This window comes from Beta vulgaris, chromosome 7 (genome assembly GCF_026745355.1).
Source record: "Beta vulgaris subsp. vulgaris cultivar EL10 chromosome 7, EL10.2, whole genome shotgun sequence".
Classification (NCBI taxonomy): domain Eukaryota; kingdom Viridiplantae; phylum Streptophyta; class Magnoliopsida; order Caryophyllales; family Amaranthaceae; genus Beta; species Beta vulgaris.
In genome coordinates, this window is record NC_079208.1 from 48,657,549 (window position 1) to 48,674,648 (window position 17,100).

General features: G+C 33.7%; 1 protein-coding gene across 1 annotated transcript; it reads left to right on the plus strand.

Moving 5' to 3' along the window:
• The first annotated feature begins 9,192 nt into the window (after positions 1–9,192).
• LOC104908698 (organic cation/carnitine transporter 7) lies at positions 9,193–15,110 on the plus strand. Its single transcript, XM_010697842.4, has 6 exons — positions 9,193–9,684; positions 10,924–11,192; positions 11,898–12,135; positions 13,247–13,778; positions 13,866–14,068; positions 14,496–15,110. Exons 1-6 carry the CDS (start codon positions 9,667–9,669, stop codon positions 14,742–14,744), a joined length of 1,509 nt encoding a protein of 502 aa, XP_010696144.2. The 5' UTR covers positions 9,193–9,666; the 3' UTR covers positions 14,745–15,110.
• Positions 15,111–17,100: the final 1,990 nt, after the last annotated feature.

A 17,100-nucleotide genomic window follows, 5' to 3' on the forward strand; every position in this document is an offset into this window, starting at 1 on the left:
ATCCTCCCACCTTAGCCTACTGAAAATGTAACACGATAATTCTATCCTTTTAGAAAATACTTTTATAATATACAAGTAGAGAATTACCCAAGTATTATCGCCCGTGTGATAACGTATCGGCTTATTCAGAATTTTGCAGCGGAAAACAATTAACTAAACTTTAACTTTATTATAACTCAAAATAAATAACAAGTGTTTAGGACTTAAACAAACCAACTTAACCAACTCAAACAAACTTAAATAAAATATGTTCTCAACAATGCAGAAAATAAACTATACTAGTTACACATTCTCTCCATTCCAGATTCCCACTGATGCACATCTGCGAACCTGTAATGTCAATGTTATACTAAATCTACTCACCATAAAGGACCGTCACAGGATCAATAAGGCAAAGCCATGATTACACACACAAACAAAGCACGTAATCAGCAAAGCTGAGTACTACATACCAACATAACATTCCTAACATGATACTACATAAATAGCATGCACGGATAAATAATAATATAATCATATAACATTCTGCAGATAACTTTTACTAAACTAAACTCTAAACATCATATTATCACTTTAATGGAATAGTTTTTGCAACTGATTTGTCTTATCTACTAATGTCTTCACCTACGAAGACGAAACACGGGTGCTACTAGGCACTACAACGCATTTCAGATTGACCTACGATATCGAGGAACTTTTGCTAACTGAAAAAGGGATGGTGATCAATCCATTCCTGTAAAAAGCCATGGCTCGTTCACCATGTACTCCAACTCCTAATGTCCAACTCTAGACGTGCAACAGTCTAAAGTCTATAACTATTCTCGTTACACTTTACGTTATTTATATATTATCACTTGTTATGACACACATACAAGCAACACAGAAATAATAGTCAAACAGTCACAACTGAACTTCTTTTATCTTATTAGGATTTAATAAGTGGTCACAACTTACAATCCAAGAATACTTTCTTTTTAATCTCAACTCTCTTTATTTGTTGAACCTAGCCAACAATAATCATACCTTTAAAAAGGCATAACTTATCAAACTTACCAAATAAGGTCCACAGTCCTCATAAGATAATAAAAATAATACTTGTCAGGGAATACATGAATAACATAATTCAATCTCTACAACATATATTAAAGCTTCATGCGAATTAATAAATAAACTTTCTTTTCATGCTTGCATCAATTATTCCATACAAACATACAATCTAGTATTCATAATAAGTCTCAAATCACATGCTTGCACACATGCATAAAACATGTGACAATCAAATACTAGAAATCTATGAACATAATGAGTTCCTATACATGATACTAAAATTTATTTCTCCTTAAAACATGATACTAATCACATAGCACATAATTATGTACGTACCTAGTGTAAACTAGCCTGTAGGCCACTTTTAATCCTTTAAAAGTCCCCTACGAGATACTCTCCGTCTAGAAATCAATATAACTGAAATTAATAACCTTAAATAAAAATTACAGCAGCTCTAAAATATTTAAAACCCCCTTTAAATACGTTTAAAAGCTGATTTTTAATTATCAAAACTTCAATTACTTTTAATTTCTAGCATAATACTACCATACTAGTAATTAAAACTCTTAAAACTCTATTTTTAAAACCTTTATGAAATTCCAACAACTTTAAAATTAATAAATCTTTTCTAAACACATATAAACATACTTAAAATATATTCTAAATCAATCTCATAGTATATAATATGCTACTATGGTTTTCTAGTAATTAAAACGCAAAAAATTCATGTTTTCATGAATAAAACTACAATCTAACCATAATAACAAAATCTGAATTTTTATTGTAACAGCCCAGATTTCCCCGACCAGCTTATAGAGGATTAAGCACAGCGAAAGAGACTCTGGTCGAGATAACCCGAACTATTACCATCACACTCACCGAACTACATCGGAGAGTGTGGGACTCGATTCCCAATTCTATTCAAATTGATTAACTATTGCAACTACGCTCTGATTCTCAGACTCTATTCCGATAAATTTCTACAGAAAATCCGATAGAGTTTCCTTTGAAAATAGGACAACGCTAAAGCGAAAAATAATATGAACCTGTTACAATTTCAACTTATAAAATATTTCCAAATCCCAAAGCTGAACAACCTCAACGCTTTCGCGGAGCAACAACCAACAGAGAATCAGGAGCACTAGCTAACGATTCTTAAATGAAGAAATAGATTATAGAAAACAAACGATTAACTATTACAAGTGGAGCGTCCTCACTTCAATAACAAATATAATACTGCACCATCTCGTATCTCCTTCAACTTGCAAAAGAATAACTCACGGCTTCAACCTGAAACATATAAAATACTGCCACCCACCAAGTGACAGGCCACAGAAATGACAAAACAATGTACACACATCAGCAAAGCTGAGTACTAAACCCGTAAATAAGAGTAACACATGCTTTGGTGGCTTTTACTTGAAAGCGACTCAGCAGTCAACATAAACACTTTGTCATAACATGCATCACATCAACTCATGTTGACAACATACTTATACATCTTTATCTAATTGTTCCTTTCCTACTACATCGTCGTTCACATAACAGCAAACCCAACAACGTGACTTCAAACAATCACAGATACATATCTCAATAGAAACTAATAATCAACCTTTCAACATATCACGATCCCTTATAAGGAATCTGGGTTTACCAACTTTGATATAAGTAATATACTTTACTTCCTTTAATTGATTTCTTATCAGAATCCAACCTTATGCTTTCATACTCTATTAATCAATCCTTTAAGCTGTCCTACACAAACCTTTATGAGGCAACAAATAACATAATAACTTTCCCTATCATAACGATTCCTTATCGGGAATTCAATAACGAGATACGATTCCTTATCGGGAATCCACATAACAAGATACGATTCCTTATCAGGAATCTAACGTTAGTATCACTTACCATGATATGCCTCCTTATCAGGAAACCAATATCGATATTCATATTCATATACTGAATAAACATTCACTACTTACCTGATATGATTCCTTATCCGGAATCCAATATCGAAACAACTTACCACGATACGATTCCTTATCGGGAATCCATTATCGATATAACTTTCATACTCTGAGATAACATTCCTTTTAACCAGGGGGAAAGAGAACGCGGCGGAGGAGACAAAGCTTACACTCCGACAGGGGGTCGTCACCCAACCATTCATTTACTTTTGGCCAATAACCGCGACTAGTCCGGAGTACATTTTTCCGCTGATTTCATTAGCCATCCACAGGTTTCACATTACCTGATATATCACCCGATTATCGCCCCACAGAGCAATGGGCAGGTTTCCCTGTGGGGCCCCCAAGGTTCACAGTCCATGGGGCACTGTTCACGTCACATCATCCGTCGACTCAGACGAGGCTACTTTCCCCTTTCAAATTCCTTTCGATTATCGTTCATAAATCAATCAGATCATTCATATAACTCGTCCAATAATTTAGTAATCCTTAATAAAGAATCAAACCAAGTGATTTCCCTCGCAGATGACCATAATCATTTAACATATAACTCTTATAAATACGTACTTCAAATTGATACATCTATGCTGTTCATTTCCAATTACCATTATAGTACTTGTGAACCACAACTGGTAGTAATTAATCATGTTGATAAAATAGCCACAACAATATCACTAGGTCTCTCAGTTAGAATTGACTAACGAGAGTTATCAAGCCAATTCCACACATGCCTTTGCATATAGATAGTTCGTACTACTTCTCTTTTCCTACTTATCAATCTATATTCATCTTGATAATAGTATTCGTTATCTAAGTCTTGACAATACTTACCATACCTATGTCTCTCTCTTAGAATTAACTGAGGAGAGTTAACTCAAACTCCACAACTCGAGATTAATGAAACAAAGGTCGATTAGACCTAATCAATTATGGGCCATGTTATCTCGTAAGTTCGATTCCAATACCCTTATAAATGTCAACAATTAATGGATCATATTCTTACTTAGTATAGCGAGTCAACCTCCCTTCTAATTAGAAGTCATTTAATTATGTAACTCAAACTATTTTAAAGTAATGCACAAACTTGCACTTAAGTAATTTTATAAACCAACTTATTAGTCCTCTCAATTCTAATCAATCAACATCACTTTATTATATTATTCTATTTATAGTTATCCAACTAAAATACTTTATCAAACACATCTTCACTAATCTAATCCATAGTTAAGTAATCTAACTTTCATACTCTTCATATTATTATAGTAATTAGTTAATCCTTTCTTTCACTTCATGTGACATTATCAATTAGGTTGATCCATTTGAGCAGTCTACTCAAATTATTCTTCCCCATAGTATCATTGATAACTCTAGTCAGATTTTCATATAACTAATCTTTTATTTATAGAATTACACCCAACCAGTTCTAGAACATCATTCTAGTTACAGGTAGAAAACTTATCACAAACTTACCACATCAGTCCACTTATTAATATAGTATATACTTTAACAAAATGATAAAGTACAATTAGAATTCTAATTATATATTAGGTATGCCACCTTCCACAATTCAGTGAACTTCCATCAACAACGTAGAAACAACTTTCATGTATCGCATAAACAAAATCAATAACATAATTCCATTACTATATCAATCTGTTACTCAAGTCGGCTTCAAACGCTAATAAAGACCATTTAAGCCAAAACCAAGACTTCTATATCATAATTAACAATGAACTCGAACAACATATTATTCTAATTAATAACATGAATATTATTTAAGGATTAACAACTTTCTATTATCATTAGAACCAAGCAATATAGATTAACTCTTGATAGCTCACAACATTCCAATTCTTTAACTATTAACAAGTATTTCTCATCTAGTTCATTATATAAAACTAACTCAAATCACTTTTCTTAAATAAAGAAATCATCCCTCATGAATAATCTAATTACAACTCATTGATTAGCAGACAACTAAACTGACATGTTCACCCTTATGCTAATAACCTTCTAAGAACAATCATGGCTCTTCAAATAACTCTTCGCTTCATAACTCAATTCATGATTTCACTTTAATACTATTAAGTAATATCAATTATCCTTTCTCACTAATTAACGAATCAAATAAACCAATCCAAGTAATATCAGTAATCATATCTTGTCACTCTTACTGTAAACTATCCTACGAATTTAAATTACAAACTCTAGTAAAATAAACAATTCAATAGGTTACTTACTATCCAACGTGGCGAGAGTAAAACTTCAGTCACTCAAACATTCAAACTAAACCAACCCTTCTAAGTAAACTGATTTAGGAACTTATAATTACAAATCCTCTCAGAAATCAACATTACACCAATTTAATTTATTACTTAAGTAAAAGAGCTTCCTCAATCTCAATTTACCACCAACAATTCCCCATTTATGAAATCAACTAGCACAAACACAAATCAATTTTGATATATTGATTCATAACCAATTCACAATAATTCATCATCATATCAACAATAATTCAATATTATCAACTACATCAAACATCAACAACTCATAATCAATTCACTAATCTTCAATTAGAATTAAAGAAAAAAAACAGAATTAGTATCAAAGAAAGGAGAACACGGTGTAGTACCTTTGGTACTTCGCCGACCACCGACACGCCGCTACCACTGTAGGTGGCAGTACCAACAAATCGACGGGGCAGGGAGATAACACAACTGCAGCAGCAACAACAATGAAAGGAGAGGGAAACACGAGCAGGGCCCCTTTCACAGTCGCACCACCAACGAGGGTTGTGCGACCAACCTCCGGCAATCAATAACAACAGTCGCGACATCACCGACCAACCACGAGCAAGCAAAGCACTGGCAAACCGACACACCGACGAACAACAATAGGGCATGAAGAGGACGAAAGAGAACGGAGGAGAGAGACACGGCGGTGGCCGACATCAAAGCTCCGACGAGCAGCAACAAAACACCGTGAAAGGGAAGCAGGGGGAGAACGAGAGAAGAGAGAAACAGGGAATTCGGGTTTTGAAATTTCACGGGGGTTGGGGTTTCAATTTTGGGGGTTTTGGGTTTAGAAAGTACCACGGGGAGAGAGGAAACAAATGGGTTGGGATTTTGTTTGGGTTGTGAGTGAATAGAAGATTCGAGAGAAAGAAAGAAGTAATTGGGGTGGGTTTTGGGTCTTATCTCCCAAACCGACACAGGGAGATAAATGAAACAAAAACTGACCCAACTTAATAAAACGCGACCATTCAGTTTCATATTTTGAATAAATACTACTTAAATAAATTTTATATAACTGAAAACCAAAATATCCATTGAATAACAAAATTAATAACTTCTCGAAATCAAATATATAAATATATTACAAACGCGACAAATAAAAAAAATCATATTCCAACATAAATAAAATAAGAAATACGACACACAATTAACTTAATAAATATAATTAATATTTAATTGAGCGCATTTAAAATAGGCTATTACATTTATGCTTATCATATAAAATATAGATGAATCAAAATTACTTATTAAAACAGTAATTTAAAACTAATAATCATGATTAACAACAAAAGAAAGCATAAAAAATATAGTCTTTAATGGAATCTTGAGAAAGAAGAAAAGAAAACAACCAACAAAGAAGAGAACAAGGAGGCGCCGACAAGGGAGGGACGCAGCACAGCAGCCGGCGGTGGTTGCTTGGTGATTTTCGAATACTTGGTGACGTTCCTTGTTGAAGAAGAAACGTTACTTGAACAATATAAAAGGGTTTGAAGGAAGAATCGAAAAGAACGTGCAAAGAGAGAGAGAGAGAGGCCGTGTGATGTGAATGGCGTGAAGGAGAGAGAGAAAAATAATCTTGTGTGGGGTAAAATAATTGGGTATTAGGACATTTATAAAAAGGGCTTCCTTTTTGGGCTTAGGAAAAGAGATAACGTTTAGTGAAAATTGATGATGAACAAGATAAATAATTTGGGACTTTAATCATCAATATGACTCTTTCTCTTTTTATCCTTTTAGGATTTTTAGGTTCCTCAATTCTATTAGACTTCTTTTTCAATATAAATTAGTATTTAAAACTTTTATCAAAGCATGTTTAATTAAAATGTTTTCAACTTTATTAAATCATGAAAATAATTTCATTTGACTTTTAAAATAGTCAACCTTTTTAAATAGTCAAATCATTTTAAAACTAATTTGTGTCTAAATATAAATATATAAATACTAAAATATATTTATAAAATCCTTTAAAATTATGGGAAATTACAGAAAATGTGGGTGACAAGAATGTCCTGGTTGGCACATAGTGGGTGTGCATGCTGCAAAGCTTCCATAACTAGTTCAAAACAAAAACGTTTTTTAATTTAACTTTTACCATTGTTAAAATATGGAGTTATTTACAATCCCTAACTATTCATAAATATGTTCTAAATACCAAATCCAAGCGCAAATAACAATCGAGATTTATTGTTTGTTCAAAACCCTAACCCTAACCCTAATTAGGTAAAAATCAATTTTAAATTTTACCTTAATTATCAAACCCTAAACGTAATTAACAATATTAAACAAACAAATCCAACAAAATTAGCTTAAACTAGTTCAAAAAAAAAACTTTTTAACAACAAACCATACGTGCAAAACCCAAAAAACAAACATTACTTCTTACTCCACCAAACCCAACAACCAAAAAGGAAAGCATAAAGTACAAGAAAAAGACATAAATGAAGAAGTGTTAAAAAAATTGAGTAAATGAAGAATATACCTTGTTCAAAACTCTCAGTTACTCTTGGAAAATTCCTTGGTGGTGATGCTGACCACATGCCCTGTTAAATTAAATATGGAGTAGATGAAGAGGACAAAGATAGCAGTGAGTAAAACAAAGAGTGAGTGAGTAAAATTACAAGGAAGGAAGACAAGGAGTTAATAAAACCCGCCAAAAATATCGCCCAAATGATGAAAATGATTAGGTGGGTGGTTGTGCATCACACATGCTTAGGATAATGCATCAAGCGGCGCATTTAATTTAACAAATTTTCACCAAAAACTAACGAACGTTTATTTTGAGTATCCAAACTTAAACTTTTGAAAGTTCAGTTTCCAAACTGAAACAAAAGACAAAGTTTAGTACCCAATTGTGTACCTAACTCTATCTTTTTGGGCAATATCACACCAAGTTTTTTTTTCCTATCCAATCATACAAAATTTTACGCTTGTCAATGCACTATTTTAACTATTTATGTCTCCAACAAGTATCAATAATAACTAAAAAAATAACTAGTTGATATATTGAATCTATATATCAAAACAAAGAGTTACCTTAAATTAGAGTTTGTCAGTACTAGACTGTTAGAAGTCAGCTATGACCGGTTTGCCTTAAAATATTTTAACTTTTACTTATCTCATAGCATTCCCAACTTGTGGGATCCTGTTCTTAGATTGGTCCTTCAGCTTCAATAATTTGTCAAGTCACTTGTTTAAAAACAAATTACACTCATCCAATAACTCTTTATTTAAATAATTAAAACTAATTAAAGCCTCCATAGTATTCCATGTCTTCCGGGAGCACCTATAATTAGATGCTTCTCCTTACATTCACATTTTATATATGCACATTTTACATTTTGCTCATTTATATGACAAATGTGCAAAAATATGTTTGAAAGCACATAACTCTACACATGCTCGTGGGACTTGGGAGTAACTAAGAATTTGTAAAAGTGAAAGAGTTTACTGCATTTTAAAGGACCAGTATGGAAAGAGAAACTCAAAGTCGGAACAACTATAAGATAATCACAAGTTAGAAAGATTTTAAAGGCCATGTTTGGTAAATGGCTTTTGGCTTTTCAATTTGGTCAAACAACCAAAAAAAAGTGTTTGGTTATTGGCTTTTTGGTTGGTTTTTCAATTTGGTCAAACAAGCACCAAAAAGTGTTTGGAGTAGCTTTTTGGATTAGTTTTTGTTTTGTTGGCCCACAAACTCTCTAATAAACAACCACAACTAATTTTACCACACTTTTGCAAACAGTCGGCTTGAACAGCCAACTCAAAGACCAATGCATACAACCAATGCTTTCAGCCAGTCAAATAAGCCAACTAAAACAGCCAAACACAAACAAAGGCCAACCGCCAATTGCCAAGCAACTCCAAAGTCAACCACCACAACTGAGAATGAAGAATTAGGAGCGCAAATTCGTTTGTCTTAAACATGGAAGTTCTCAAGTTCAACTATGGCGTAAAAAGTGGCAGAAAGATTGGAATCAGATAATGTGCAAAGTTACGGGCAAATTTGTCTTTTCAGTCAAGTCAAAAAAGCGTTGAAGTTGCGTTTTTGTTCGGATGCGTTATTTTTGAATTTTATATCCGCCATGTGCGAACTGCAAAGCCGATGAATTACACTGTAGCATATTTGACGAAAATTCTATTTTTTATTTTTTATTTTTCAAAAAAAAAAGTCAACATGCGTCGGTCAATTGTTCTAGGTACTATCTTCATCTTCAACCCAGATTCGCAGGAGAGAGAAAATTCCACCATTGATGCTTCAAAAAGGGATAGAAGAAAAAAGTTGAATGTTTTTCCAAGATTTTGGAATAAATTTCTGCTTCACCCAGATTTGATTTCGCTTTTCTTTGTCTTGGGAAATGAGCGAAAAAGTTCAGGTTTGTTTGTATCCTTACTTTTGAATTTTTGATTGGTAATTCTTATTTTCATCAATTTGGGTGAATAATTAATGTGGGTTGATAAGTTTTTCAAGTGATTTTATTTGATTTGATTGTATATGAATATGATGGTTGACTTGATAATTTGGGTGATTGCTAAAATCTGTAGATTTGATTTATGGAGATCCCATTTTTGTTTTTGATTTTGTTTTTCCAAGAATGTAATGTAGGAGCATGAAAATCACACAAAAAAATCAAGTCTTGATTGTTGGTTTTGATTGTGTCTGTGTTACATACTATTTAGTTGGACTATTCACTGCCTTGGAGTTGAATTTAGTTTGGGGATAATAAGATGTTTCCCCATTTTGCCATTGGGTTTGGTGTGGTACTGTGGTAGAAGGGCAATACATAAAACGAAGATATTAATAGTCAAAGTAGTGCGTTCGAGATTGCTAGAATTGCTGAGTGTTCGTTCATTTTGGAATGGAGGAAGTATAAAACTTAGTGCTTACTAATGCAATTGATTTGTTTGTGTTTGTTATTAATCAGTTTCCCTGATCACTATATTCTCTGATTCACATTGTCAATTAAGTAGGATCTAGGGACTGTTAATTGGGTTAGGGATAAGGCTGTGTGTGCCTTGATATCTGGAGACTCTTCCTTTATAGGATTCATACTGGGTGGGAAAAGTATTGCTACATGGTGTTCTTGATTCCAGGGTTTAACAGCTGAGTATAATGAACTAGGAAAAACAAGAAAGAGTTCTTGTTATCGGCGAGGAGGGTTAAGGTTTCAAACCCATTTTTTCTCTCTATGTGTGTTTGGTGATATGCCTGCTATGCTTTGAAGATTATGAAATAAGTTGCAGAGAATTGTGAAGATGTTCACATTGTTTGTGACTAATAATCTCCTTGAAGCATGTCATAGTCATCACGAAAATGTTTCGAGTAAGAAATGAATAATACTTTGAAGTACTTTCTCTTGGAAACACCGGACAATGGTGTGTGCAAAATTTGGCAAAAGAGCTAAATTTATGTTTAAGAAGTGAATTTGAATATATGTAATTTGTGAAGACCATTGAGTATTTCACTCATTTGCTTTGATGCATGTACATTATTAGCAATTTTTACATGCAGATGGATTGGGCACTGTATTTTCTACGAAAGTGTTTACTGTTATGCTGTAAGCGATGTGTTGTGAATTAAAGTCGGTTGATCATTTTTCTCTTTGCTTTTGCAGATGGGAGATGATACGGAAACGTTCACGGTTGATGATGCCCTCATCGCCATGGGCTTTGGGAAATTTCAAGTCTATCTCCTTGTTTATGCTGGAATGGGTTGGATTTCAGAAGCAATGGAGATGATGCTTCTCTCTTTTGTCGGACCAGCTGTCCAGGCTGAGTGGGGTCTTTCTTCAAATAAAGAAAGTATGATAACCAGTGTGGTATTTGCGGGCATGCTGATTGGAGCATATTCATGGGGCGTTGTTTCAGATAAGTTTGGTCGGAGGTGAGCTCTCTAGATCTTTTCTGTCAGTTGATCCCATTGTCTACAAAGCTATTTTATACAGTCAATAGTGTTGCACAATCTTACAAGCTAGTATAACATATAGTGAGTATAGATATATATCTGACTGAAGCCGGATCATCCATTCCTCTCTTGTTATTATCATTTGCAGAAATCTTACAACCTTTATATCTGCATATCATTTCACTTGTCTTGAATTTGCAATCAGACCTCAAACCCCTTCACCCATCTTTGTCAAGTGTATATTTGGCCTTATTATTGAAGTTCTTCTAAGAAAAGTTCTGAAGAGACCAAATTACTAACACCAGCAATCATGTAAATTTTCTCAATGGTACCCAAAACTTGCTTATGAAAGGAGTTATTGAAAATTTACATCACCACAAAAGGTCCATGATTATAGTTCTGGTGTCGCTCTATACATGTGCATATATTATAAAATTATTATAGTACACATGCTTGTGTATTCATATTAAGGCATAGGCTTTATGAATTCCATATTACATATATTCTTTGATGTATGTTCCTGCTTTTACTTGATTGTTTTGCTGCTCCCACGCTTATAATTTGCTTATATTGTTTAGCTATATACTAATCCGATAAAAAAGAAGTTGATAACGTACGTTAAGTTTTTTAATTTTATTTAATCACGAACTTTTTTCTTTGCTTGCATTTTATCTTACTTTCCAGGAATGGGTTCTTCATAACTGCAATTTTTACTTCAACAGCTGGATTTTGTAGCGCTTTTGCTCCAAATTATACAGCTTTGATTATCTTTCGTTTCTTTGTTGGTCTTGGTTTGGGAGGAGGGCCTGTGCTGTCATCCTGGCTTTTGGAATTTATTCCTGCTCCTAGAAGAGGTACCTGGATGTCTGTTTTCTCAGCGTTTTGGACTGTCGGGACATTGTTGGAGGCTTCACTTGCTTGGGTATGTTCTATAGCTGACACCATTCCAGCTATAATGACATAATCTTTACGAATGTGTTCTGATGGTTTTGTTGCTTTGGGGGCAGGGGGCATATATTGGGGATGGGATTTCATATTGGGTTTTTGCCAACAAATTACTTTTCTGTTAATGAAAAGGTAGGTGGAGAGTGTTTCAGTTATGCTCATTATATTTTCCCAATCTGTTCCTATTACTGAGCACACAAGAGTGCCAAGATTTTAATAAGTTCTCAACCAGCAATTGCCATTCTCTAACTGCCAGTTATACTTTGGTTCCTAGTTACTAGCCGCTTTGTTAAAAAAACGACGAGACTTTAAAGATCTTCTGTTTTGACTATATTTCTGGAATCGGTGTGTTTTGTTAATTTGTGGCCTATGCTAACATTTTACAGATGAAGTATTATGACACATGCAATTTAACCCATCTATATGGTATCACAATAACACTACCAATATAGTAAGGACTGAAGTGAATATTGTGCATGAGGAGCACACTTCTCGAGTCCTCTCTATCGTGGCAATAACTTCATTGCTAAATCCCTGCTGTATATCAGCCTTTCTCAGCAATGAGCCTAAAAATTGATTTATGGTCCAGTATGATAGCTGATTAGATCAATTTGTCCAAGTCTCGAACTTAAAATGCATCGTTTTGCATATGAGTGGAATTGGTATTTTCAAATTAAGCAAATTTAGAACATTGCAAAAGTCATTGTACGTGTCAACTTAGTTGTATAAATGGCAAAAGTATGACGTAGACGTACGATTAGAAACATCTGATCGTGTACTGTATCCTCTAGAGAAGCTTGAAATCTGTATTATGTAGTAAAAGTATGCAATTGGTATAACTTATAATATATTTTCACTGCATATACAAACATCTGTCTTTGACTAGTCAAGTGACGGGAGGTCTTCTTGTATTTTATACACTTGCATGCTGGAGCGGCTTTTAATCTTTTTCTGAATTTCTGCTTAGCGATGACTGTCTGCAAGAACTGAGACTGGAAACAAGGGGTCATGATTGAATTTCTTCTGATTAAATTTGCTCTATAAACTGCTATTGCAATGATATCTGGTTATTGGATTTCTTCTTGCAGATAGTTATGCCTACATTGGGTTGGAGGTGGTTACTTGCATTCTCTGCAGTACCTTCTGCAGTTCTTCTCATATTCTACACCACTGCACCGGAGTCACCCAGATATTTGTGCAGGAGAGGTAGGACCGATGAAGCATTAGAGATATTAGAAAGGATAGCCAAACTGAACCACGCAGAACTCCCATCTGGACTTCTTGTTTCTGATCACGAAGTTGCCAAAGTTACTGATCTTCCATCTGAAGATGCATATTTGCTATCGCAAAACAAAGCTGAAAACGGAACTAGTGACAACATGGATTCTCATGTACAAAAAGAAGCCTCGGTCTTTACACTTTTTTCACCACAATTACTGAGGTCAACCCTGCTCTTATGGGTAGTTTTTATCGGAAATGCATTTTCATATTACGGCCTTGTGTTGTTGACGACTGAACTCAGCAACAAGGACAATACGTGTCCTTCAACTCATACTCGGTCAGAATCTGGAAAATCCGTGGATGTGAACTACAGAGATGTTTTCATTACCAGTCTTGCAGGTATCACTTTTGTAGTTCAGACTAGCAATGACCCTGTTACTCCTTGTAAAGTAACTAATTAATATCAGTTGATTCAATTATCTTCAGAGTTTCCGGGGCTGCTTCTTTCGGCAGCAATGGTGGACAAACTTGGTCGCAAGGTTTCTATGGCATCTATGTTCTTCCTTTGCTGTCTGTTCCTGTTACCATTGGCCTTCAATCAGTCTGGAGGCTTAGTAACCCCTCTTCTGTTTGGTGCTCGCATATGCATCACAGCAACATTCACAATTGTGTATATATATGCCCCAGAGGTAACTCACATAACTCAGTCTCCAGATCTTCCTTTATGACCCTAGTTCAACTTCGTGCTGTCAGTCTGCAAGAAACATGTCAAAAGACTTTTTTAGAATATGTCAACCACACAAGTGCCTGGAGGATGTCAAATAGATCAGTCTCTATATCTTATTTTTGATTTGTGAAAATAATCCTTATTGCATTTCTTTTCTATGGCTAGATGTATGCCCCAGAGGTAACTTACATCACTCACTCAGTCTCCAGATCTTCCTCTATGACCCCTAGTTCAGCTTTGTGCTGTCAGTCTGTAGAAAAAACATGTCAAACGACTATTCTAGAACATGTCAACCACACTAGAGATGTCAAATAGATTAATTTTTGTATCTTTTTTTATTATTATTTTCTTTTGAGTTGTGAAAATAATCTTTTCTTTTTTATGGCTAGATATACCCAACTTCAGTTCGGACAACTGGTGTAGGAGTTGCCAGTTCTATGGGAAGAATCGGTGGAATGACCTGCCCTCTTGTGGCAGTGAGTCTGGTTCACGGATGTCACCGAACTGCAGCCATTCTTTTGTTTGAGGCTGTAATCTTTGTTTCTGGCGTATGTGTCATGTTTTTCCCTTTCGAAACAGCAGGCTGTGAGTTAACTGATGATCTATCTGACACCAATCAAGAAGTTGAACTAACATGAAGTCAGGCAGCTATGTAAATGTAACTATATTTACTTGGGCATGACACACCTCTCTTGCACGCTGCCAGCTGACTCCAACATCATCTCTGAACTAAGGATCTTAATTTTTTGTGAATATACAAAATATTTCAATCCGAAGCATCCATACTTACAGCATGAGATAGCAGTTGGTTTCCTCTAAATGATGAGAGCTAGCTTAGGTAGATTGTTGATAATCTTTTAGCACTGGAGATTAGCATCAGGGTTTTTTGAGGCAAAGGAGTTCTGGTATATCTGTTGTTGAAGTGATCAAGTGACCTGAGATGTAAAGTCTTGTCACAGTAACTTAACAAATTTATACGATACAACCTGATATTTTTTGCATAATTGGTTTGAGATGCCATAAGATCTGTTAGAAACTACTGTTGGATCATTTGCGAAAAACAATCTCATAAATTTATTTATTTGTTTTTTGTAAAAAACTACCTAATAAAAAAAATGTTGTGAATAACTATCTAATAAATAGTTTTTTTTGGTTGTAAAAGACTATTTTGCACCGAAGTTGGGGAATTGACTCGCATGTCTGGCATTGTCCATGTCACATGAGTTGCACATGTGTTTTAATAAACCCCTAAATTTTACTCTTTTTTCCCTTATTTCTCCAATTTTGCCCCGTACCCATAACCATATGCAGACAACTTGTGTACTTCATCATCAGATTCATTAAGCTCCTCATCACTAGACAAGTCAGAGCATGTTCTCCCCAACTTATCTTCAGTTTAGTTTAGTTCAGTTCAGCTCTGGATAGTACTTTTACTCTCACATATCCCTATTCATTTCAGTTCAGTTCAGTTGTTTTATGCTGAAGAAAACAGGCCATGTTCTCTTCGGCATAAAAACAACTAAACTGAACTAAATTGAATTGAATTAAATTAAATGTAATAAATATATAATAATATTTAAACAATAATAATATGAATATTAAATAATTATTATAATGATAAGTATTAATAATGAATAATAATAATAATAATAATAATAATATTTTGGATATTTTTAAATGATAGTTATGAATAAATAATATTAATAATCATAAATTAATAATACTACTACTAATAATAATAATAATTAATGATAATTAATAATTATTATTTTATATTATTTTTATTAATATATTAATACTCGATGATGATTATATAATAACAATAATATATAAGAAATAAATTAATATTTAGTAATAAAAATAATGATTGGGTCGGACCGCGCAAAATTGCATCATAAATCGCTTTGACGCGATTTGATTGGTTTATGGGCTAAAAACGTGGATTTATTTGTGCTTTTGACCTAAACAATGTTCCTTCTAATAATAATAGTAATAATAATGAGTAAAGCTATAATAAACAAAATAATATATAGAAATAATAATAATAATAATACTTAATAATGATGATATAAAAATAAATAAATAAATAAATAAATAATAATAATAATAATAAGAGTTATTAGTAAAATAAATTAGACCAACATAATAATTATTTTTAACAAAATGGTTATAAAAGAATGGAGCCAAACTGAACTAAGCTGAACTGAACTGAAAAGAAGATGGGGAGAACAGGCCCTTAGTGACTAATTAATCTGTTTCGTAAGATTACCGAGTTATTTTTAGAAATTGTCTGATGTAGTTCGAGAATCACGAAAACAAAGGAGAAAAGTAGAGATATCTAGAATAGTGTTAGACGGTTAGGTTAGAGTGAAATGCAATGAGCTTAGGTTCATCTAATTTTATGTTAAAATTAGATAGTCTGTTCTAATAATGTCTGTTAATTGTTTATAAAATCATTCAAATTTGAAATATAAACTATCTTAATTCTGATATATCATAAATTACTGAATTGGAAACAACAAAAGTAAGGAAATCTATACAAATATATTAAAAAGCGTGCGTGACAATGTATATACGTCACGTGGCACCTTTATCATTCCCCTAGAATTGCCCTATGTGTAAATAAGTCATGTCAATTAACAAAAGTAAAATTAGCTTGCAACAAGATTTGAACTTGCGACTTTATCTACATTATTATATTTGTACGTTTTAAATGTTGAGTTTCTTTAATATATTTTAATAGAAATGTAAAAAAAATGCATATCAAATCCGAAAAACAATACCAACCAGGGGCAACGCCCGAACCCAAATACTAGTTAGGGATAAAAGTGAGGATTATTTATGTTAATTATCTTCACTTATCTTTCTACTCCCTCCGTTTCCTAAAGATCTTCCCTCTTTCCGTTTAAGGGTGTTTCCAAAAGATCTTCCCTCTTTTGCTTTACTCCTTATTTGGCAAAACAAATTTCCCTATTTACTCTCTCATGTCACTAT